Below are 23,075 nucleotides of genomic sequence, written 5' to 3' on the forward strand. Positions count from 1 at the left end.
TGTGGTATTCAAGTTGATCATAGGATCACTTGAAAGGGGTTGAGTGCAACCCTCATCCATTGGGACGCCACAACGTGGAGGTAGGCAAGTGTTATACTTGGCCGAACCACGAGATAAACCACTGTGTCTCTTGTTGTCTTTCTCTGTGATTATTGTGATTCGCAAGAGCTCGCTCTATAGCCACTTGGTTCTATTGCACTCACATCTTTATAACAAACTTGTGGCTATTTAGTGTTGAATTTTTCAGGATCACCTATTCACCCCCCTCTAAGTGCTCTCAGCTACAAGCCATAGGTGCCCTCCCCTTCTTCTTTATGAAGTTGAGGGCCTTTTGGCTTTTAGTGTCCTTGGTTCCCTTTTGGAAACCAAATCCATCCTTAATGGAGGGATGTCTACCAATGGTGAAGGCATCCCTAGCAAATTTAACTTTCTCTACTTCATTTTTGCAAGTTTTAAGTTGAACATTTAATTGAACAATTTTATCATTCAACTTTGCAATAGTAGAGGCATGATTATTACAAGCCTCAAAATCATGATTACTACAAGCATTACAATCATGGTATTTACATTTAGCACAAATTAAAACATGCTCCATGGATGAACTAGCAACACTTAATTTTTCTATTCTAGTATTTAATTCAGCATTTAAACTCTTAAGGCTAGTGATAGAGGAATGACAAGAAAACAATTCAAATACAAGCATTTCATTCTTCTTTATTTCCAAAGCAATAGATTTTTCTACTTCTACTACTTTATCATGTTCCTCATAAAGCAAATCCTCTTTCTTTTTTAGCAATATATCCTTTTCATTAAGAGCATCAATTAATTCATTAATTTTATCTACCTTAGATCTATCCAAGTCCTTAAAAAGATTACTATAGTCTACATCATCATCACAATCCTCATCACTAGAAGAAGTATACTTAGAAGTATCACATCTACATACCTTCTTCTCTTTTGCCATGAGGCAAGTATGATTCTCGTTGGGGAAGAGGGAATACTTGTCAAAAGCAGAGGCAGCATGTCCTTCATCATCAGAGTCGGATGAAGAGCAGTCTGAGTCCCATTCCTTGCCGATGTGCACCTCTCCCTTCTTCTTAATATAGAACTTATTTTTTCCTTCTTCCCTTTCTTGTTTTTATTCTGGCCATTCTCATTATCAAAACATTGAGCATTAACATGACCAGACTTACCGCACTTGAAGCATGAACGCTTTCCCCTTGATTTGTCCTTATTGGGGTAGTCCTTGCATCCTTCAACGCGATCTTGAAACGCTTGATTACAAACGCCATTTCCTCCTCATTAAGGCCAGCCGCCTCAACTTATGCCACCTTGTTTGGGAGCGCCTCCTTGTTGGCCATTGCTTTGAGTGCAACGGATTACGGCTCATATTGAGGAAAAGGTTCGTTGGCGGTGTAGTCGACATACCTTACATCCTTTACGATCATGTGTTCGATTACTAACTTACCAAGAATTTCTTCGGGCTATATTTTGGTATACCTGGGGTTTTCACGAATAAGATTAACAAGGTGAGGATCAATAACAGTAAATGACTTTAAAATGAGGCGCTCAACGTCATGATCCGTCCATTTTGTACTTCCATAGCTTCGAATTTTGTTCCCTAGGGTCTTGAGCATGTTGTACGTTTCAGTTGGCTCCTCACCTCTCTTTATGGTGAACCTCCCCAGCTCGCCTTCCACCAACTCATCTTGGTGATCATTGTGGCGTCATTTCCCCCATAAGCGATTTTGAGGGTGTCCCATATTTCTTTGGCATTGTCCAAGCCACTAACCTTGTTGTATGCATCCCTGCATAGAGATGCTAAAAGAACAGCAGTAGACTAGCCATTTTTATGAATTTGTTCATGAATGAATATAGCACTATCATTACTATCAAAATGCATTCCATTTTCTACTACTTCCCAAATGCTAGGATGAAGAGAAAATAGATGACTACACATTTTATGACCCCAAAAAGAATAATCTTCCCCATTAAAGTGAGGGGCTTGATAAGAGAAATAGACAATAAATGAGCATTTGAGTTGTACGGAATGCGGGAATAATAAAAAAGTAAGTTTAGTTAATCGCCTTTTTCTTTGAAAAAGAGTCGTCGTCCTTCAATGAAGATGAGGAGGCGTCGTTGTCGTAGTAGACTATCTCCCTTTGGCTCATTGTTGTTGACGGTCTCCTACTCCTTGTCATCGATCACAATCCCCTTGCCCTTAGGATCCATCCTTTCGGGCGGTTAGACCCTTGATGAAGAGAACAACTCTAATACCAATTGAGAGCACCTAGTGGGGGTGAATAGGTGATCCTGCGAAATTAACTCTAAACAACATAAACTTGATTTATAAAATGTGTTAGTGAGAACCAAAACCAAGTTATGATGAGAAGAGAGAACAAAGGAGAACTCTTCACTTGATTGCTCCTTTAAGATGAGTATTAAACTTAGGAGCAATATAGCAAGTGAGTAGAGAACTCAAGAAGACAGTAATCACAATAAGTAAAATAGATAAGAGACACAATGATTTTTACCATGGTTCGACCAATGCTTACTCCACGTTGTGGTGACTCCCTTGAGGTGACCTACTTTGGTCAAGGGTTGCACTCAATCTCTCTCAAGTGATCCAAAGATCAAACTTGAGGGCCACAGTTATCTTCCTTATATCAATATCCCGTTGTGAGGAATCTCCACAAATTGGAGTCTCTCACGCCCTACACAAATGATTACAATCAAATTCAGAGTAAAGAGGGGAGTACACACACAAGAGCACAACACAGAAACAACACACACAAGCAAAAAAAGAGCGCACAAATCAAAACGACAGAGTCACAACTCAAGAACATGCTCAAATCTCGCTCTAACAAATCAACAACGTGGTCGTAGAGGTTCGGAGTTGTAGTGTGCTCAAAGTGTGCTTGGGTTACTGAAAGGGAAATGTTCCCTTGAGCCATTTCTATATTGTTTTGGTGATTAGATGCACAACACACTATGTGAAAACTAACATAATGTTGAGCAAAGGTATATCTAGATGGATCAAGTATGAAGGTAAGTTCTAGACACTTAGTCATTTGTTTTATGTGCTAAACATGCTTGTGTAAGTGCCAGGAACTCAATTAACTCAAGTCCAAAGGGAGCAAAAGAAGTTTAGCTGAAACAACTAGACTTGCACCAGCTGTGGGTGCACCGGACACTGTTTGGTGCCCAGGCTGGCGCGGCGACGAACTCGCTGCTCTTGGGAATCGCCAAGGACACTGCAGCTAAAATTCACCGGACAGTCCAGTGCACACCGGACAGTCCGGTGCGCCAACAGCGTCCGCGCCAATGGTCGGCAGCGCGATCAGCGCACAATCAACGGGCGACGCGTGGCCAGAGCCAACGATCACCAGGCCGCACTGGACTGTCCGGTGTGCGGTGTGCCAAGGGGGCCATGGCTGCAACGGTCGGCTTTGCCAAACAAGGAAAGAAATCATGCACTGTTCATGTCCGGTGGTGCACCGGACTGTTCAGTGCGCCCACGGACAGAAGGCAAGAATTGCCTACCAAATGGACCTCCAACGGCTCCTAGCTGCCTTAGGGCTATAAAAGGGACCCCTAGGCGCATGGTGTAGTACACCAAAGCCTCCATTGAACATCCTAAGACGCCTAGACTCCGCAAGCACGCATCCGATTTGTTGTGTTTGAGATTTGAGCACTTGTTGAGCTGTGAACTCAGCTGCGTTGTGTTTGTGTGCTCGTTTCTTGACTTGTGTGTGTGTCGTTGTTGTGACTCTAGCTCTTGCGTGTGTTTCTATTCCCTCCCTTACTCTTGTGGTTTTATTGTGATCAATATTGTAAGGGTGAGAGGCTCCAACTTGTGGAGATTCCTCACAAAGGAAAACATCTGCTATAAGGAAGGAAACTGTGGTACTCAAGGTTGATCATTGGATCACTTGAGAGGGATTGAGTGCAATCCTTGACCGAAGGAGGTCACCACAACGTGGAGTAGGCATTGGCCGGACCACGGGATAAAATCACCGTGTCTCTTGTGCCACTTTTCAGTTCTTAGAGTTCTTACTTAATCACCTTTGCTATTGTTCCTAAGTTCAATACACATTCTAAAGGAACAATCAAGTGAAGAGTTCTATTTATATTCATTGCACCTTGGTTTTGACCTCACTAACGTTTTATAAACCAAGTTTGTGCTGCTTAGTCTTGAATTTTACAGGATCACCTATTCAACCCCCATCTAGGTGCTCTCAGTAATAGCTCCATGCGCCTAGGAGGTCTTTTTATAGCCCCAAGGGACCTAGGAGTCGTTGGAGCTCCATTTGAAAGGCCCTAGTTGCCTTCTGTTCATAGGTGCACCGAAATGTCGGCGCACACCGGACACTGCACAGTCGTTGATTTGTTTCCTTCCCTGGCGAAGTTGACCATTGCCGACCGTTGAACGTCGTCGGTCACTTGGCACACCAGACAATCCGGTGGTACATTGGACAGTCTGGTGCAGCTTGGAGACAGTTGGCTGAGCTAACGTCGCTGGCTCCGATTGTGTGGTCGGCCGTTGTTGCAGACGCGCGGCTAACATACCGGACTGTCCGATGAATTATAGCCGGCGAAGTCCTCACCAAACTTGAGAGCAGCTAGTTTGGCCGGCTGACTAGCCTGGGCATGGACACTGTCCGATGCACACTGGAGAGTCTGGTACGGCCCAGACTAGCCCATGTTTGGCCAAACTTTGCGAAACGTCTTTTCTTCAAATTGTCTCGACTTCATAAGTTTTCTAGCACTTAGATGAACATAGTTAGCAACTAAAACAATTGGTTAAGTGCTAGAATCATACATTTGTTCCTTTAATGCAATAGGATTTGCAGTATGCTCCAAAATGCACTTTTCTTATATTTCTCAATTTGCTTTTAAATCACATGTGCTCATACTAATATGAGGAGATGTTAGTTCACAATAATGTGTTGGACATTTAATCACGAAAAAACTAGAAATGGCCCAAGGGCACATTTTCCTTTCAGTATTTGCTGAGGCTGAGGCTGCGGCTGCCTTGGTGGTGGGAGGGACCTTGCATCATCAAACATTGTTCCCGGCTAACGTTGTGAGCCTCGTCCCACTTGGTCGAGCACCACCTTTGCACCACCTGCTCCCAGCACTTAGGATGCATGTCGCACCAATAAGGAATCCTTTATAAAAACAAATACACAACATATCAGAAGATAAAATTAAGCATATTTAATATTAATATTAATGTTATGTATTTACATGCAAGTACTGGTCCAGAGTCAACGACATGGTCTAGGCATCCTTCTTGCTCACCTTCTCCCTAAGGACGGAGCCGTAGTAAGAGACGATGGCCTAGATGCGCACCTTGTAGTGCATGTCCACGACGAGCTTCTTATAGCTCACAGTAGCCACCACATCCGCCCTGGCCCCTTATCCAGGATCACATATGAAGAAATTCTGCATACAAATATGATGTATCCATACATTGTTTCAAGAATGTGCAACGAATGCTACATATTAAACAATATAATGCGAGGAAGACTTACCCACAACTCTTGCTTCACCCGCTCCGCCTTGTTGTTGAATTGCATGTCGTCCCGATCCACTGCATCGAGGGCGAAGGCGTAGTGATCGAAGGAATAGGTCGGGCACATCACTCCGGCGTACTCAACAAGTCTAGGGAAGTGTTCCCTACACAGAAGGTCAAGGATGCCATTGGGGTTGCGACCGTGACCCCCTGCATTCTCCAAAACCTTCCAAGACCTGTCTAAGTATTAGTTTATATATTAATTTGAACATATACTATGAGGAAGTAGCGACAACATATAAATTTACATACCTTTCCTCATTGGGTCGAATAAGCAGGCGCCTGTCACGAAGTATCGGCCGCTGAGGGAGACTCGCGTGACCTCGCAAGAGATGTGCGTCGAACCTGAGGCGCTAGACCCAGAGACGTCTTGCTGGGCATCGTCGTCATCCTGCTGCGATGTATCGACAGCGGCCTGCTGCTCCACATGCTGCTATACGACGTCGTCCTGCTGCGCCTCCTCCTTAGTCCTACGAGTGCTCCTCCTCCCCCTCCTTGTCCCACCGTCCACTATTTTTGTCCAACCACCTACAATTAAGAGTAAGAGAATAAGCACAGATAAAAAATGTATTTATAAAAACATGCAAAATAAATAAAATATAGCATTACATCGATTAAAAATAATGTTCATATGTGTCCGGATTAGCCGGATCATAAGTCTCATCATCACTATCAACCATTTCAATATCATCTGAAGTCGCAAGTTCATCATTGTCATAGCCTTCAAGCATTTCTATGTCATTCTCATTTTGCTACTCATCATCCTCCTCATCAACAACCATTTCAATATCTACTTTCATTTCGATCACCTCGGTTAAGTCTATATCATATCGCCCTTCTTGCCCATCTTCTCAAAAGAATTCTCAGTCATATGTGTTCGGATCTAAGTTATAATCTTCATCATTTGGAACAAGTAATTTACTGTGTGGTGATACCTTATACACAACATCCCAACCCTTAAGATGTTTGAACCAGGAAATGAAATCGGTCAATCCATTTCCTGACTTTGTGTGGCAACTTTCTCGAAACACTGTCAATTTTTTATCAGAGTCTCTACATATGATACCATGGCATATCGACAAGTTTCATAATTTTTTGACTTTGTTTGTGTTTTATACAATTTTAAAACCACTGTATCGCAAGTTTACAATCTTGTTTCATGAGCATGGTGCTCGAAAATTCTGATCTGCTCCTAAAATAAGTCGTATCTTGTGCTAAATAACATGAATACATTTTTTGCATTCAGCATTTTCCATTTTTTGAGTGGCTTGCAGTTAAACTCTGAATAAAGAAGATATTTTGCCGAGTGTCAAGGACTGACACTCGGCAAAGTTAACGGTCATCAACAATAGACGGCTCCTGACGGCTCTTTATCGAGCGTCATATTTCGCCGAGAGCTTGACACTCGACAAAACCTTCTTTGCCGAGTGTCTCTCTATGGCAGTGTTTTGCCCTCAGCACACGAGGTCTGTGCCAAGAATCTTTTTCGTCAAGAGTTGCACTCGATAAAGCATGGTTGGTCAAGTGCTCGATAAATTGCACTTGGCAAAGCGCCGAGCATCTGGCAAAGAGCCAGATTTTGGTAGTGCTTGAAGATGTGTTTATACTTTAGGATATTGTAACGATCTTTGGTATTACAACATGGTTTGGACAAACATGAGACAACTCCAAAGTCAGTTGTGTCACGTGGTCACCGCTGACTACTCCTGCCTGAGCTAGGTGTACGGCAGCCCCAAGATTAATGGAGCCTCCTCTAATTAATAGGAGCAAAAGCTATTTAAGCATCACTCCCTGTTGTAATATTGCACCAAAGATCAAGTTTGTCACATGAACCTATGTTTTAATATTGCACCAAATAGTTTGTCACACCCGAATTTAAGCTAAATCCATATGTATCTCATATGTGCGTTAGGATTAAGTTTCACACATATGATGACTCAGTGTATAGTAGCCAATGTCACAATCTTTTTTACACAACAAAAATGTTTTGCAAAATAACTGGAATAAAATAAACCAAACTAAGATAATTCTCTCCACAAGTGCGGTTGACTGGGAGACGATGGCCTAGATCTCATTGAACTCATCGTAGTAGTCCTCCTCCGACGGTACCTGTTCTTGACATGGGTAGTGATTATAGCAAGGATGACCTTCCATACGATCATTGCTCTGCAAGTATGTAGTAAAAAGTGCAGTGTAAGGCTTACCAAGAAAAAGTATAAGTAAATACGAACATCCACTTTTAATTAAGTTGGTCAAAATTTTATTAGCAGATACTAGGTATAAGTAAATACCAACCCAATTAAATAATAGATCATAACTGAAATTCTCACAAAACAATGTATGTTAGGTTTAGTTTAATTCCATAAGTTACTCATGCGAGAGGTCCGAGCCGCTCATGATCGTGAGCACGACTGATATACCAGATTTACACTCTGTAAAGGTCACATATATTTACCCATAAGTCGTGTATCCCTTCTGGCCTAGGTTTGCAAGGCCCTTAGACACTTCCAAGGTGAATAGCTAGGGATCTACTAAGAGACATTTACAAAGTTCCGCTAGCATGAGAAAACCAGCTACAGTTTCAAGCAGAAGAGGAATAGGAATCCCTTGTCCAAAAAGTTATCATAGACAGTTCAACCCGAGAACCTCCCTATATACTTGCGCAACTGCTCCTCAGTTGCCCCTTTCGGGTAAGATTCTCACACATTATCTTCCCTAATTAATTAGCCAATATCAGAGCCATAACAGTCTTGTGGTAGCACTGTTTTCTCGGGTTGACTCTCCATGTTCCAATTAAACACAATAATCTTATTATGCATAGTAATAAAGCCAACAATAATAAAACATGATAAAAATCACATGTATCATTAATCCCAAAGCCAAGTAGAGCAATAGCAATTCTACCCAATAACATGTAACAAGTAACACAAGACATGGGGTAAACAAGACTAGGTAACATATAAGGTTGCCCAACAATTTAGCCTAACAATGCATGAATGGGTGAGAACATAAAAGTTAATATAATTAGGTCAAACATTATGATCAAGAACATACTTGCCTTCAACTGTGAGCTCCCGCTGGGCTTTGGGTTCCTTGTTCGCTTGCTTGTCTATTGGTAGCAATACAAATAAACAATATATAAACAAAAATTAACATCACACCAAACATAGAATCAATCTGCATAATAATATTCTACGTGTCGCAACACTAATTTGTTGTTTCGTTTGTGTATAATAAGCTAGTCCATCATCTTCTCACTTCTCACTTTTTGTTTTGTTTGTGGCATGGAATGCGTTAATGCATCACCACCTCATTCATCATAGTTTGTTAGTTAGCACACTAACATGAGGAATGAGGTCATCCCACCAAATTGAAGGAATGGACTCATGATGCACCATCTTATCTTGGATGAAGTGATTCCTCAAACCAAAAACCCCTAAGGGCCAGTTTGGAAGCCACAAATTCGAAACGGATTGGAGGGCTAAAATCTCCTTCTTATGGCTAGTTTGAAAACCCCATTTTTTAAGGGATTTCTATTTTCTCATAAAGTTAGTTCATTTTCCTTTGAAAAAATAGGAATGCATTGGAAAAACGGAGTTCTCAAACTAGCCCTTATTCAATTTTAAATAAGAAGAGAATTTTATCCAACCAATCCCCTCTTATTTTATAACTCCCAAACTAGCCCTAAGTCCAGATAAAAAGGGTGCTGCTAGGTATGTGAGAACCGATAGTGATAAACGAGTGGTGCTAGCTAGATTGAGATCTGCCAGTGATGAATATAGATCTGAGACAGTATATAGTGGAGCACATGACGATGATGAACCATAAGATGATTACACAACGAAATGTATCTTTTAAAGTAATATAAAGTAGAGCATGACTAGTACAAGCGGCTAGGTAGGTAATCAATTAGTTATTGACGTCATGCCCACTTAATCTACTGGTGTCGATCGAGTTCTCAGTCCTTCACTTGTTGGCACCCGACCGAGTGGCATCGCGTCTGCTTGCTCGCATAAACCGCGGCCTGTATTATGTTTGCATACAATTAACTATATTAAATACATGCTGATAAAGCTTGCTTTTGATAGAAGAAAATAAGCCTAGAAGAGTAGTTGTAACAATGCGTACCAGGTAAATGTCGCGGTGCATCGCGCGGTCGATGGCCGCCAGCGACGCCTCCTGGAAGACGGCGGCGAGGTGCTGCTCCTCTTCGTCCGCCGCCGCCTGCTCCTGGACCGACACGAGGAGCTGCACGTCGCGCTTCATCTTGGACCACAGCTCCAGCCTCCGGTCCACCATCTCGAAGCCGCCGCCGCCGACGCAGCCCGCGTACTGGACGTTCGTGGGCGCCGCCGTCGTCGTTGCAGCCTGCTGCCAGCGCGGCAGCTTTCGCGCCTCCTCCAACAGGAGCCGCATCGCCGGCGTCAGGAACTCGACGGCCGCCTTGTCCGGCGAGCCGATGCTGGTGGCCCGCTGCATCTGGTGGCTCGATACCCAGGCGTAGACGTACGCCGCCACCCCCGCCCTGAGGCTGCCCACCATGCCGTCCACCTCCTTCTCCAGGCCGCTCATCAGGTCGAGGAGCCCGCCGCCCCAGAACTGGTGGCACGCCCTGAACTCCTCCCACTTGACCTGCAGCACGTCCGCGGCACGCGCTCTGTCGTCGTTGCTGATCAGCTCGCCGCGGACGAGGCTGTTTGCCACCACTTCCAGCAGCTCGAACCGGACGATGTGCTGCAGGACCACGGGGGAGGGGGAGGGAATAACAGGAGCGTGCCGCCCGCCGTCTAAGTCTAACACCGCCGGTGACCGCTGCACGAACACGCCGTGCGCTTCTACCGTGATCGCCCGGGCGCTCGGATGGCTGCGGTACGAGTAGCCGACGGCGAGCAGGTGCTGCCCGTGGCGGTGGTGGCGGTGGTGGCGGTAGTGGTCACACACGCCGAGGCCGTCGCAGTAGTAACCGCCCTCCGTTGACGCCGAGGCCGTCGCAGTAATAGCTGGCACGTGGAGGTGGACCACGAAATGCTTGGCCTCGCCGGCGTACAGGACGCCCACGGAGACCTCGCATGAGGTCCCGCCGCAGCTGACGCTGCTGTCGTGGCCGCCGGAGTCGACGCGGTCTACGCGCACCCCGTTCAGCTCGTCGGCCCTGAGGACCACGCGCGTGTCCACGGCGGCCACGGTGGTCAGCCCGCCGAGGCACACGGCGAGGGCGCCGGCCACCTCGCCGACGTTGTCGCCGTCGACGAAGGAGTAGGTGCCGCGGGACTCTTGGGCCAGGTACAGCAGGACCTCGGGGCCGTGCGCCGTGCCGAGGCCGAACGCGTGGACGGGGTACTTGCGGAGGGCGCCTCGGATCACCTCGCGGCGGCGCTCGCTCAACGTGAACGACCCGCTCGCGTCCTCGGCGCCGTCCGTGAGGAGGACGATGAAGCCCAGGCGGTCCCCGCCGTCTCCCTGCCGCCCGTCCAGGACCTTCACCGCCTCCTCGAAGGCCGGCACGAGCGCAGTGCCGCCGCGGGCCTCCAGCTGGTCCAAGCTCCTAATGGCGTTCCTCCGGCCGTCGGCAGTCATGTACAGCAAGCCGGAGCTCAGTTCTCTGACTGGCCGATCGCTGAACGCGACGATGGAGAGGCGGTCTCCGTCCTCGAGTTTCGCGACCATGAACTTGGCGGCCGTCTTCAGCAGGTCCAGCCTCGACGTCGTTCTCGTTCTCTCCGTCGGCGCTGCCGCCGGGTTGTTCATGCTGCCGCTGACATCGAGGACGGCGACGACGTCGATGGGGATGCGCGCCTCTGGACGCGCCGGCGCCTCGACGCGCACCAGCACTTGGAAGTCCTTTCTCGCCTGGCCTTGTGGGATCTCGGGGAAGATAGGGGTGGTGCTCACTTTCACCGTTGTCTCCGCCGCCGCAATAGGCGCCGTCAGCTGCGTACAAGCGCCATCGAATCACTAAGACATGAGACTAGAAGTAATGGGATTTATCAATAATGCTGAGATTACATGAGCAAGTTTCAACAAATTAATGGTACCAGCTGTGTGAGCAGGAGTGCAGAGAAGAAGTATGTGAGTAACGGATGCTGCAGGATCATCGTCGTCACTTGGAAGATCTCCATCTGTGGCAGCTAACGATGATGATGCAATTCTTGTGCGGTTGGATGGGAGTCGTAGCCTTGATCTGGCTTCATTTATAGACCGGATGGTGAGAGTGGAATCACATGCTCCATTGAAGTCAGCTTGGCAACACACAAAAATCATTATTTGTAGCGGTATTTAATTTGTTCATACTCTACTAAGAAATTGATTTTTAGGAGAAACTCGACTTCGTCCGACACATTTAATTTACCACCTACATAAGGGCACGTATAACCTAGATATTGTGTTGTTGTTCTCTAAACAGTACATACACTTAAGAAACTTATTTGTACAATCTAATATATCTAAGCCTATCTTATTCAGTAGAAACCGTTAAAATATAGCTCATTTATGTGGTTTATATATGTGTAATTGTATCTTAGATATGAAGAACCTTCTAGATATGTTCATTCACCAAAATATGTTTTTGTGATTTTTTACACTTATTCCCTTATATGCCTCTTAACATACAAATCATTTATGTGAGTTGTACGTGCCATAAACCGTCTTGAGCCACTAGTGAAGAACAGAGTTTCCATCCGACAATATTAAATGAGGGGTTTCTTGAGGATTTTTAAGGCCTAAGTGAAAAATATCAAAAGACAGGCTCCTCACAAAGAACTCGTCTCCACACGACTTGATATACATATTGTGCATTAACTGCATTTTTTATCTAGAGTATTATTGTCGGGGACCATAATTAGGGGTACCCCCAAGGCTCCTAATCTCAGCTGGTAACCCCCATCAGTACAAAGCTGCAAAGGCCTGATGGGCGCGATTAACGTCAAGGCTCAGTCCACTCGAGGGACACGATCTCGCCTCGCCCGAGCCCAGCCTCGGGCAAAGGCAGCCGACCCAGGAGGATTTACGTCTCGCCCGAGGGTCCCCTCAAGCAACGGACGCACCTTCGGCTCGCCCGAGGCCCAGGCTTCGCGGAGAAGCAACCTTGGCCAGATCGCCACGTCAACCGACCGTATCGCAGGAGCATTTAATGCGAGGATCGACTAACACCTTATCCTGACGCGCGCTCCTCAGTCGACAGGGCCGATGTGACCGCAGTCACTTCGCCACTCCACTGACCGACCTGACAGGAAAACAGCGCCGCCTGCCCTGCTCCGACTGCTGTGCCACTCGACAGAGTGAGGCTGACAGCAGCTAAGTCCAGCCTCGGGCGCCATAGGAAGCTCCGCCTCGCCCGACCCCAGAGCTCGGACTCAGCCTCGACTCCGGACGATGGACTACGCCTCGCCCGACCCCAGGGCTCGGGCTCAACCTCGACGCCGGACGACGGACTCCGCCTCGCCCGACCCCGGGGCTTGGACTCAGCCTCGACTCCGGACGACGGACTACGCCTCGCCCGACCCCAGGGCTCGGACTCTACCTCGACCTTGGATGACGGTCTCCGCCTCGCCCGACCCTAGGGCTCGGACTCAACCTCGACCTCAGAAGACGGACTCCGCCTCGCCCGACCCCAGGGCTCGGACTTAGCCTCGACCTCGGACGACGGACTCCGCCTCGCCCGGCCCCCGGGCCCGGACTCAGCCTCGACCTCGGAGGAGCCTCAGCCTTGCCCGACCTCGGTAAACAAGTAATGATGGCACCCCGCGTGCTCCATGAATATGGCGGCTCTCGGCCCCTTACGGAAGCAAGGATACGTCAGCAAGGATCCGACAGCCCCGACAGCTGTACTTCCACAGGGCTCAAGCGCTCCTCCGATGGCCACGACATCACATGAACAGGGCACCAAAACCTCTCCGACAGCCACGACGGCATGTACTTAGGGCTCTGGCTCCCCTTTGCTAGACACGTTAGCACATTGCTACACCCCCCATTGTACACCTAGGCCCTCTCCTTACGCCTATAAAAGGAAGGTCCAGGGCTCTCATACGAGAAGGTTGGCCGCGCGGGAGAACGGGCCGACACACAAGGCTCTCGCTCTCTCTCCCACGCGAACGCTTGTAACCCCCTACTGCAAGCGCATCCGCCCTGGGCGTAGGACAACACGAAGGCCGCGGGTTCCCCTTTGCTGTTTCTCCCCCCTTTGTGTTCCGTCTCGCGCAGACCCATCTGGGCTCGGACACGCAGCGACATTTTACTCGTCGGTCCAGGGACCCCCCGGGGTCGAAACGCCGACAGTTGGCGCGCCAAGTAGGGGACTGCTGCGTGTTGACGAACAGCTTCCCGTCAAGCTCCAGATGGGTAGTCTCCAGCAACCTCTCCAACCCGGGACGATGCTCCGTTTCGGGAGTCTTGAGTTCATGTCCCTCGACGGCAGCTACGACATGATACTCCTTCCTCCGCCGCGCGACAACGACAATGGCGGCCGTCAGCCCGCCCGCCGGCGGCGGAATCAACGACGTCTTCCCCACGTGGCGGAAGAGCAACATCTGGGTCTGTCCCGTCACCTTCCCCGCCGACGGAGGAGGAGGCGGGGCAGGCATGGCCAAGCAGGAGGCGGCACCTCGTCGGCTGTCGAGCGAGTCGATGGCACCGGCGCCCCAGCGGGGGACACGTCGGGCGTTGACCTCGCGTCTGAGACGAAGACGAGCGTCGTTTCCCCGCAACACCCCAACCCCAAGCAGACGGACGACGCCAGCACGCTCGCGAAGGACTTGCTGGGCGTTAGCCTCATACCTCAGACGACGGTGCAGCCCGTCCCTGACGCGACTTCGTCACCACCCGTCGATCAAGAGGTACCGTCCGTTTCCCATCCCATGCCTTTTAGATTCAGCTGCGACCCACCAAGCGACCCCGCTTCGGTGGACGCTTTCATAAAGGCATATCCAAACCCTCTGGGGTATCATATGCGGTCAACCTAGGACCGACTTACGGCCGTCTCGACCTACGGGCCCCCAGGTTCCGAGGAAGATGACGAGCCCGACTCTGGTTGGGATTTCCCCGGGCTCGATAACCCCAGTGCCATGCGGGACTTCATGACCGCATGTGACTACTGCCACTCCGATTGCTCCGATAGCAGCCACAGCCTCGGCGACGAGGACTGTGGCCCAAGTCGCGAATGCTTCCACGTTGATCTAGGGGGTCTCGACGAAGGCAACCATCTTGGTATGCCGGAGGACGGTGATCCCCCTAGGCCTGCGCCTCGCGTTGACATCCTTCGGGAGCTAGCTGTGGTCCCAGTCCCTGCGAGGGGTCAGGACGCATAGCTCGAGCAAATCCTCGAGGTACAGGCCAGGCTCGACGAGGAAGCAGGACAACTTGTGCAGCTTCGGCAAAATATCGGGCAGGGGTGGGCAGGCCGAGCACCGGCCGGAGAAGCGCGTCATCTGGCCTAGGACGTCCAGCACCGCATCGCCGACGACGGTAGGGCAAGACTGCCCTCGACTTTCAGTGGAGTCGGCCAGAACCTGGTTGCAGCAGCGATACTACTCCGAGCGATGCCGGAACCATCCACCACCGAGGGGCGGCGTCTTCAGGGAGAGCTCAAGAATCTCCTGGAAGATGCCGCGGTCCGACGGGCCGAGAGCTCTGCCTCCCGAAGGCAGGGGTACCCCCCGGAGCATCGCGCCGGGACTTCCCGATTCATGCGGAAAGCCTCGGTCCACACCGGGCAAACGCGGAACACCGCGCCTGCGGCCCCGGGTCGCCTCGACAATGAGCACCACCGCCGCGACCGTCGAGCCCACCTCAACGAGAAGGTGCACCGAGGCTACCACCCCAGGCGTGGGGGACGCTACGACAGCGGGGAGGATTAGAGCCCCTCGCCCGAACCACCCGGTCCGCGAGCTTTCAGCCGGGCCATACGACGGGCGCCGTTCCCGACCCGGTTCCGAACCCCAACTACCATCACCTAGTACTCGGGGGAGTCAAAGCCGGAACTGTGGCTCGCGGACTACCGGCTGGCCTGCCAGCTGGGTGGGACGGACGATGACAACCTCATCATCCGCAACCTTCCCCTGTTCCTCTCCGACGCCACCCGAGCCTGGCTGGAGCATCTGCCTCCTGCGCAGATCTCAAACTGGGACGACCTCGTCAAAGCTTTCACCGGCAACTTCCAGGGCACGTACGTGCGTCCTAGGAACTCCTGGGACCTCCGAAGCTGCCGCCAGCAGCCGGGAGAATCCCTCCGGGACTACAACTGGCGATTTTCGAAGCGGCGCACCGAGCTGCCCAACATCACCGACTCGGATGTCATCAGCGCGTTCCTCGCCGGCACCACTTGCCGCGACCTGGTGAGCAAGCTGGGTCGCAAGACTCCCACCAGGGCGAGCGAGCTGATGGACATCGCAACCAAGTTAACCTCTGGTCAGGAGGCGGTCGAGGCCATCTTCCGGAAGGACAAGCAGCCTCAGGGGCGCCAGCCGAAAGACGTCCCCGAGGCGTCCGCTCAGCGCGGCGCGAGGAAGAAGGGCAAGAAGAAGTCGCAAGCGAAACGCGACGCCACCGACGCAGACCTTGTCGCCGCCGCCGAGCACAGGAACCCTCGGAAGCCTCCCGGAGGAGCCAACATGTTCGACAAGATGCTCAAGGAGTCGTGCCCCTATCATCAGGTACCCGTCAAGCACAACCTTGAGGAATGCGTCATGCTTCGGCGCTACTTCCACAAGGCCAGGCCACCGGCGGAAGGTGGTAGAGCCCACAACAACGACAAGAAGGAGGATCACAAGGCAGAGGAATTCCCCGAGGTCCACGACTGCTTCATAATCTACGGTGGGCATGTGGCGAACGCCTCGGCTCGGCACCGCAAGCAAGAGCACCGGGAGGTCTGCTCGGTAAAGGTGGCGGCGCCAGTCTACCTAGACTGGTCCGACAAGCCCATCACCTTCGACCAGGGCGACCACCCCGACCGCGTGCCGAGCCCAGGAAAGTACCCGCTCGTTGTCGATCCCGTCATCGACAACATCAGGCTTACCAAGGTCCTCATGGACGAAGGCAGCAACCTCAACATCATATACGCCGAGACCCTCGGGCTCCTGCAGATCGATCTGTCCTCGATCCGGGCCGGCGCGACGCCCTTTCATGGGATCATCCCCGGGAAACGCGTCCAACCCCTTGGGCAACTCGATCTGCCCGTCTGCTTCGGAACTCCCTCCAACTTCCGAAAGGAAATCCTCACGTTCGAGGTGGTCGGGTTCCGAGGGACCTACCACGCAGTGCTGGGGAGACCATGCTATGCCAAGTTCATGGCCGTCCCCAACTACACCTACCTCAAGCTCAAGATGTCGGGCCCCAACGGGGTCATCACCGTCGGCTCCACGTACCGACACGCGTACGAATGCGACGTGGAGTGCGTGGAGTACGCCGAGGCCCTCGCCGAATCCGAGGCCCTCATCGCCGACCTGGAGAACCTCTCCAAGGAGGTGCCAGATGCGAAGTGCCGCGTCGGCAACTTCGAGCCAGCTGAGACGGTCAAGTCCGTCCCTCTCGACCCCAGCAACGACGCCACCAAGCAGATCCAGATCGGCTCCGAGCTCGACCCCAAATAGGAAGCAGTGCTCGTCGACTTTCTCCGCGCAAACGCCGAAGTTTTTGCGTGGAGTCCCTCGGACATGCCTGGCATACCGAGGGATGTCGCCGAGCACTCGCTGGATATCCGAGCTAGAGCCCGACCCGTGAAGCAGCCTCTGCGCCGATTCGACGAAGAAAAGCGTAGAGCCATAGGCGAGGAGATCCACAAGCTGATGGCCGCAGGGTTCATCAAAGAGGTATTCCATCCCGAATGGCTTGCCAACCCTGTGCTTGTGAGAAAGAAAGGAGGGAAATGGCGGATGTGTGTAGACTACACCGGTCTAAACAAAGCATGTCCGAAGGTTCCCTACCCTCTGCCTCGCATCAATCAAATCGTGGATTCCACTGCTGGGTGCGAAACCCTGTCTTTCCTCGATGCCTACTCAGGGTATCACTAAATCAAGATGAAAGAGTCCGACCAGCTCGCGACTTCTTTCATCACACCCTTTGGCATGTACTGCTACATTACTATGCCATTCGGTTTGAGGAATGCGGGTGCAACATACCAAAGGTGCATGAACCATGTGTTCGGAGAACACATTGACCGAACGGTCGAGGCTTACGTCGATGACATCGTAGTCAAGACGAGGAAAGCCTCTAACCTCCTCTCTGACCTTGAAACGACATTCCGGTGTCTCAAGGCGAAAGACGTAAAACACAATCCCGAGAAGTGTGTCTTCAGAGTCCCCTGAGGCATGCTCCTGGGGTTCATCGTCTCCGAGCAGGGCATCGAGGCCAACCCGGAGAAAATCGCGGCCATCACCAACATGGGGCCCATCAAGGACTTGAAAGGAGTACAGAGGGTTATGGGATGCCTTGCGGCTCTGAGCCGTTTCATCTCGTGCCTCGGCGAAAGAGGCCTACCTCTGTACCGCCTCTTGAGGAAGACCGAGCGCTTCACTTGGACCTCCGAGGCCGAGGAAGCCCTCGGGAACCTAAAGGCGCTCCTCACAAGCGCGCCCATCTTGGTGCCCCCGCTGCCGGAGAAGCCCTCTTGATCTACGTCGCCGCTACCACTCAGGTGGTCAGCGCCGCGATCGTGGTCAAGAGACGAGAAGAGGGGCATGCATTGCCAGTCCAGAGGCCGGTCTACTTCATCAGTGAAGTACTGTCCGAGACCAAAATCCGCTACCCGCAAATCCAGAAGCTACTGTACGCGGTAATTCTGACGCGGCGAAAGTTGCGACACTACTTCGAGTCTCATCCGGTGACTGTGGTGTCATCCTTCCCCCTGGGAGAGATCATCCAGTGCCGAGAGGCCTCGGGTAGGATTGCAAAGTGGGCGGTGGAGATCATGGGCGAGACAACCTCGTTCGCCCCTCGGAAGGCCATCAAGTCCCAAGTCTTGGCGAACTTTGTGGCTGAATGGGTCGACACCCAGCTTCTAGCAGCTCCGATCCAACCAAAACTCTGGACCATGTTTTTCGACGAGTCGTTGATGAAAACAGGAGCGGGCGTGGGCCTGCTCTTCATCTCACCCCTTGGGAAGCACCTCTGATACGTGCTGCGCCTCCATTTCCCGGCGTCCAACAACGTGGCCGAGTACGAGGCTCTGGTTAACGGGTTGCGCATCGCCATCGAGCTAGGGGTCCGACGCCTCGACGCTCGTGGCGACTCGCAGCTTGTCATTGACCAAGTCATGAAGAACTCCCATTGCCGCGACTCAAAGATGGAAGCCTACTGCGATGGGGTTCGGTGCCTGGAGGACAAGTTCTACGGGCTCGAGCTCAACCACATCGCCCGATGATACAACGAGACTGCGGACGAGCTAGCTAAGATAGCCTCGGGGCGGACAACGGTCCCTCCGGACGTATTCTCCCGAGACCAACATCAACCCTCAGTCAAGACCGACGACACGCCCGAGCCCGAGAAGGTCTCGGCCCTGCCCGAGGCGCCCTCGGCTCAACCCGAGGCACCCTCGGCCCTCGAGGGTGAGGCGCTGCGCGTCGAGGAAGAGCGGAATGGGGTCCCGCCTAATCGAAACTAGCAGACCCCGTACCTGCAATATCTCCACCGAGGAGAGCTACCCCTCGATAGAGCCGAAGCTCGGCGACTGGCGCGGCGCGCCAAGTCGTTCGTCTTGTTGGGTGACGGGAAGGAGCTCTACCACCACAGCCCCTCAGGCATCCTCCAGCGATGCATATCCATCACCGAAGGTCAGGAGCTATTACAAAATACACTCGGGGGCTTGCGGTCATCACGCAGCGCCTCGAGCCCTTGATTTGAAACGCCTTCCGTCAAGGTTTCTACTGGCCAACCGCGGTGGCCGACGCCACTAGGATTGTACGCACCTGCCAAGGGTGTCAATTCTACACGAAGCAGACCCACCTGCCCGCTCAGGCTCTGCAAACGATACCCATCACCTGGTCGTTTCCTGTGTGGGGTCTGGACCTCGTCGGTCCCTTGCAGAAGGCACCCGAGGGCTACACGCACCTATTGGTCGCCATCGACAAATTCTCCAAGTGGATCGAGGTCCGACCCCTAAACAGCATCAGGTCCGAACAGGCGGTGGCGTTCTTCACCAACATCATCCATCGCTTTAGGGTCCCAAACTCCATCATCACCGACAACGGCACCCAATTCACCGGCGGAAAGTTCCTGGACTTCTGCAAGGATCACCACATCCGGGTGGACTAGGCCGCCGTAGCTCACCCCATGACGAATGGGCAGGTAGTGCCAACAGCATGATTCTGCAAGGACTCAAGCCACGGATCTACAACGACCTCAACAAATTCGGCATGCGATGGATGAAGGAACTCCCCTCGGTGGTCTGGAGTCTGAGGATGACGCCAAGCCGAGCCACAAGCTTCACGCCGTTCTTTCTAGTCGATGGGGCCGAGGCTATCTTGCCCACAGACTTAGAATACGGATCCCCGAGGACGAAGGCGTACGACGATCGAAGCAACCAAACCAACCGAGAAGACTCACTGAACCAGCTGGAAGAGGCTCAGGACATGGCCTTACTACACTCGGCGCGGTATCAGCAGTCCCTGCGACGCTACCACGCCCGAGGGGTTCGGTCCCGAGACCTCTAGGTGGGTGACTTGGTGCTTCGGCTACGACAAGACGCCCGAGGGCGCCACAAGCTCACGCCTCCCTTGGAAGGGCCATTCATCATCGCCAAGATTTTGAAGCCCGGAACATACAAGCTGGCCAACAGTCAAGGCGAGGTCTACAACAACGCTTGGAACATCCGACAACTACGTCGCTTCTACCCTTAAGATGTTTTCAAGTCGTTCATATACCTCGTTTACATACACAAAGTCTAACCATCAAGGAAGGGTCAGCCTTGCCTCGGCAAAGCCCGACCCTCCCTCGGGGGCTAGAAGGGGGGCACCCCCTCTGCGTCAAAATTTTCCTCGGAAAAAGTCTTTCTGCCAGAACATCTTTCGTGCTTTTCGACTACTTCGAAAGTGGGATCCTGAAAACGATGGAGTACACGTAAGCAGGCAAGGCCGACTGAGTCGAGGGACTCCTACGCCTCTAGGATACGGATACCTCACTCATCACCTTCTGCGATAAGTAACTCACGCTCGGATAAGCGATCCCGCTGGCCGAACAAGTCTTAACGTTCGAAAGCTTTTCTGCCGAAACGATTTTTGTGCCTTCTCGACTATATCGATAACAGAATCCTACGGACGAGTAAGAGTACACGTAAGCGGCAAGGCCGACCGAGCCGAGGGACTCCTACGCCTCCGGGATACGAATACCTCACTCATCACCTTCCGTGAAAGGTAACTCTCGCTCGGACAAACAATTCTGTTACCGACAAATAAGTCCTGATACTCGAAACAAGGGGAAAACAAACGCAGCTTTACAACACGACGACGGTATGTTTGGGCCTCGGCGGCCACCAAAGAACATACACACTACAGATAAACTGTTCCTGCAGGATCAGACATCAGTGGGGGAACAGCAGCACCCTCGGCGTCGACTCCACCTTCGGCGGAATCCGACCCGGCCTCGGACGGCAACACGGTCGGAGGATCTCCACCTCGAAGGAACCTGTCGGCACCACGCCTGGGCCATCGCCGCTAGGGTCTCCTCTGGGAACCCGGCCTGAGCAGACGGCTCGACCGGCCACTTCGTAGCCTCAGCCAGCTGTCCCCCGAGGACATCAGCCCGGCTCGTGGCCTCGGCAACCCGACTCCGGCGTCGGTCCCGCCAGTGGATGGCTCGGCCAGGCTCCGGCCGACGAAGCTTCTTTTCGAGCCAACTCTGCCTCTGTCCGTACTGGCACCGCTGCCCCCGGCTCCGGCTCATTGCAGAGCGACCAAGGGTTTCTTTAACTAAGCAAGAGAAGCCTCGGGCGGCAAGGCCGACCGAGCCGAGGGACTCCTATGCCTTCGGGATACGGATACCTCACTCGTCACCTTCCGCACGAGGCAAGGTTAAGCGGCTCAGCTAGCCGACGGGCGAGTCCTAGTGCTCGAAGTAAGGAAGAAATACGGCTTCACGCCAAAATACATACATGTTCAGGCCCCGACAGCCACAATGAACAGACACCGGCACTCAAGGTGCCATTACAAATGGAACTCCGGTTCCGCCCCCGCAGGTACGAACAACCCCCGACATTGGAGGGCCTGCGGGGCGACAAAACCCCATGTGGCTCGCCGCCGCCTGCTCCGGCAGCAGCGACAACGACCTCCGCTCCGGGCGGCCAAACGCAGCAGCGATGACCTCAGGGCAGACGCTGCTGCGATAAGGTCCTTGCCCGCATCCCCACTCGAGGGCAAGGACAAGCTATCAAAGCCAAAGAGCCAGAGGCCCGGAGCGCGGATGGTGGCGGCGATCTCGTCGGCGACGAGGACTTCTTCAATCGCCACCATCTCGGCGCCAACGACGGCAGTCGTCTGCCCACCGGTAGATCCCCACTCGGGTCCTCCCGGACGGGCGAACACCGACCTCCGTGCAGGGGCGTCGTACCGGAGCAAAGGCAGGATAGCCTAGGAACACGAACGCCGCCCTAGCAGCGCGCGACATCTTGGGCGGTCCCCCGGTGCGCGCGGCGCGACAGCCGCCTGTACGTCGGACAGATAGCCGCGCTCCGCCCAACGGTGGAAGGTGGCACTGCAAGCTGCGCCAGAGCCAGCTGAGCCAGCGAACCGGGCACGTGGGAGCTGACGACGCTTGCGGCCGCTCGGCCCCGTGTTGTCGAAGTCCGCCCCTTCCGCTAAGCCGGTGATCACCCTCTCCCCTAAGTACTGAGGGAGAAGGTGACCCACGAACCCGCGTGGGAGGTAGAGCTTCGGCTCAGCCCGGCCTCCGCCCTAGCCAGGATGATGAAGATCCTTGAAGCTGAGGGCGGGGCAGAGGTCGCAGCCCGGCTCGCTTCTCCCCACCATCAAACTGGTGGTCACCGTCTTGGGTGACCATCGGCGAGGGGATGCAGCCGGGCTGCCTGATGAAAATCCTTGAAGCCGAGCGATGGCTGAAAGGTACCAACTTCCGCGAAGTTGCGTTCCTCCAATGACGACAAGACGAAAGCAACGCGGGCGCTCCCCATCCGGGGGCTCGGAAGGTGGAAGGACGCGATGCATGAGGAGAGTGCGAAGACATGGTTGCCATCCAAGGGGGTCGCCCTCCTTTTAAAGGCGACTCTCCCCACTTGCGTCCTCAGCCGTCGTGGACTGAGTCTTCACCAACACGCTCCAAGGTCTTCCCCCTACGACACGGGGGCTGGGTCCCACGCGTCATGCAAGCTGGCCCAGGGCAGAAGAAGCCAAACCGCCGCGCGCAGAGCGCATAACTGCCCAACGGTTACAAGCACTCCTCCACCTTCGCCCAGACCGGCGGGCGAAAGGGCGGACCGCCATGCAGGCGGCATGCAACCACACCAAGGGGGCGCACCCTTTCGACTCCGACGCGTCCAGCATGGGGGCCGAGGCCCACA

At 52.6% G+C, this 23,075-nt stretch overlaps 1 protein-coding gene across 1 annotated transcript; it reads right to left on the minus strand.

Moving 5' to 3' along the window:
* Positions 1–9,348: 9,348 nt before the first annotated feature.
* On the minus strand, positions 9,349–11,741 carry LOC100192500 (vWA superfamily protein). The gene is made up of 3 exons (NM_001137720.2): positions 11,614–11,741; positions 9,707–11,509; positions 9,349–9,602 (listed from the first exon to the last, which is right to left on the minus strand). Exons 1-3 carry the CDS (start codon positions 11,695–11,697, stop codon positions 9,537–9,539), a joined length of 1,953 nt encoding a protein of 650 aa, NP_001131192.1. The 5' UTR covers positions 11,698–11,741; the 3' UTR covers positions 9,349–9,536.
* Positions 11,742–23,075: the final 11,334 nt, after the last annotated feature.

Source organism: Zea mays, chromosome 9 (genome assembly GCF_902167145.1).
Source record: "Zea mays cultivar B73 chromosome 9, Zm-B73-REFERENCE-NAM-5.0, whole genome shotgun sequence".
In the NCBI taxonomy this organism is placed as follows: Eukaryota; Viridiplantae; Streptophyta; class Magnoliopsida; order Poales; family Poaceae; genus Zea; species Zea mays.

What these genes read in the sequence shown, in the direction of transcription:
- LOC100192500 (NM_001137720.2), bottom strand. Translation starts at nt 11,697, where the DNA reads ATGGAGATCTTCCAAGTGACGACGATGATCCTGCAGCATCCGTTACTC. An exon ending in CACTCCTGCTCACACAGCTG is followed by an intron (nt 11,510 to 11,613) that starts GTACCATTAATT and finishes GCTTGTACGCAG; the next exon opens with CTGACGGCGCCTATTGCGGC. An exon ending in TGCACCGCGACATTTACCTG is followed by an intron (nt 9,603 to 9,706) that starts GTACGCATTGTT and finishes AACATAATACAG; the next exon opens with GCCGCGGTTTATGCGAGCAA.